At 45.2% G+C, this 1,821-nt stretch overlaps 1 protein-coding gene across 1 annotated transcript; it reads right to left on the bottom strand.

Annotated features, from left to right (window-relative positions):
* Positions 1–202: 202 nt before the first annotated feature.
* LOC125062974 lies at positions 203–1,606 on the bottom strand. The gene has a single exon (XM_047669153.1). It carries the CDS (start codon positions 1,564–1,566, stop codon positions 205–207), a length of 1,362 nt encoding a protein of 453 aa, XP_047525109.1. The 5' UTR covers positions 1,567–1,606; the 3' UTR covers positions 203–204.
* Between the last annotated feature and the right edge of the window lie 215 nt (positions 1,607–1,821).

Genomic DNA, 1,821 nt, shown 5'->3' with positions numbered 1-1,821 from the left:
GCTTTGATATGATTGCCAGATCCAGTATGTTGATATACTCTAGTACCCGTGTAGTTCTTCATACTTCGAACCGCTCCGATGTAAGGCTCTTGTACAAGCAAGATGGAGATGCCCTGTTTCTTGCCCTCGAAGATTAGCTCTTCCGTGACAACTGCTGATCTTTGTACATTCGCTTGCATTACTTTGATTTTGCTTGGGAGAACTTTAGCAGTATTGTACTGACCTTCTAGCCAGCACATCCCACTTCCTACGCACTGGGCATTCAGGGCTAAACGCACTGTGGTCTGCGTTGTTAATTCCTTCTCTTCTGCAATTTGCGCATTCAGGTGTCTTTTCTTTATTTGGGCAGTCAGCCCTCAGGTGCTCCCCTGTGCATTGGGAGCAGGTTAGTTTTTCAGTTTGGCAGTGCTTCCTCGTGTGACCGTATCCGAGACATTTAGAGCACTGTACAAGGGGGGACCGATCCTCTACCCAAACCCTCTGGAGGTCAATGTGTACCTTCTCCGCCCGGGTCAGCGCTTTCCACATCCCCGGGGAGACCTGCACGATGACGTGGCACTCGTGCGTATTTCTAGCGTTTTGGCGGTGCTTTTCCGTCATCACCCAGTCCTCCCCGGTAAGGTTTCCGGTCGTTGTCTTATTTTGGGTTTGGAGGGCTTTCTTGATATCATCAATGGTGTTATACTTTAATAAGTCTTTAAATCTCACCAGAGGATTTTTGTTGTTGAGTTCCTTTACCGTAAGACCATTATCTTCATGCGTTATCCTTTCCCTGACCCTTTTCCGTTCTTCTTCAGTACCGCAACCGATGACCACTTTCCCTCCCTTTATCTTTTGGAGCTTTTCAATTTTGTATCCGTGGTCTTTTGCCTTAAGGGAGCACCTAATTTTCTGGACTGTGTCCTCTGCCGCCTCGGTCTCCTCTCCGGGCTCGACAATCAGAGAATACAGTCCGGTCCGGTCCGGTCGGTCATTGATTGCGGTTCTGGCACAGTCATTCCTCGGCTCGGTTCTCGCAACTGCTGCTACTTCTGCATAGCTGCGGATTTCCCCCAGCTTTGCCATGATTCTGTCCTCACTTTCTGTGACCGTTTTCTCAAAGCTTTCCTGCCTTCTCGAGTTGTTTTCCATCAGTTCCTCCATCCTTCTGATTTTTTCCTCTAGCTTGTCTGTTTTGTCAGGTTTCGCTTCATTCGTGATTTCATCTTTCCTATCTTTCCCGTGGAGCTCTCCGTCTCGCACCAACTCATACAACCTTTTAACCGCGACCGATACTGCGGTTTTTATATCACCCTTTAGATTCCTCGCAGCGTTAAGTTGTGCGAGCGCACTTTGTTGTAACGCCGCTGCCTCCGTTATACGGGATCTATATACTTTGTTTACTATTTTCCTACTCTCTTCTGTTTGTGATAAGATGGTCGCCTTTTCCCCCATACTTGTTTGCGCTTCGTTAACCGGGGTCAGGGCAGGCTCTCGTGCGGAGGGCAATTCTGCCTCGGTTTCTTTGTTCGTTACGCTCGTGGATGGCGATGGCTTGTTTTTAGTTGGGGTTCTGAGGCCAAACATGTCTTCGTTTGTGTGAATTTTATTTGTTTACAGTTTATAATTGAGAAGGTGTAATGTAACGGTTACAGAGATATTTACTAAGATAAAGATGTTATTAAACGGATGAGATTTTATTTTTATTAATTCTTTTATGTAGATTAATGTGCACTAGAATTAGTTTTATCAAATGGTGCACAAACAGGTTATTAATAAGCAAGAAAGATACTTTTATAGGTATTATTACGATTTTTTCAGATATGTTGTTTAAAGAGGTTG

The sequence above is a fragment of the Pieris napi genome, unplaced genomic scaffold, assembly GCF_905475465.1.
Source record: "Pieris napi unplaced genomic scaffold, ilPieNapi1.2, whole genome shotgun sequence".
Taxonomy (NCBI): domain Eukaryota; kingdom Metazoa; phylum Arthropoda; class Insecta; order Lepidoptera; family Pieridae; genus Pieris; species Pieris napi.
The sequence above is the reverse complement of the archived record's forward strand: the minus strand, read 5'-3'. Positions and strand labels throughout refer to the sequence as shown.

Excerpts from the sequence above, each read along its gene's own strand:
- LOC125062974 (XM_047669153.1), bottom strand. The coding sequence starts at position 1,566 with ATGTTTGGCCTCAGAACCCCAACTAAAAACAAGCCATCGCCATCCACG.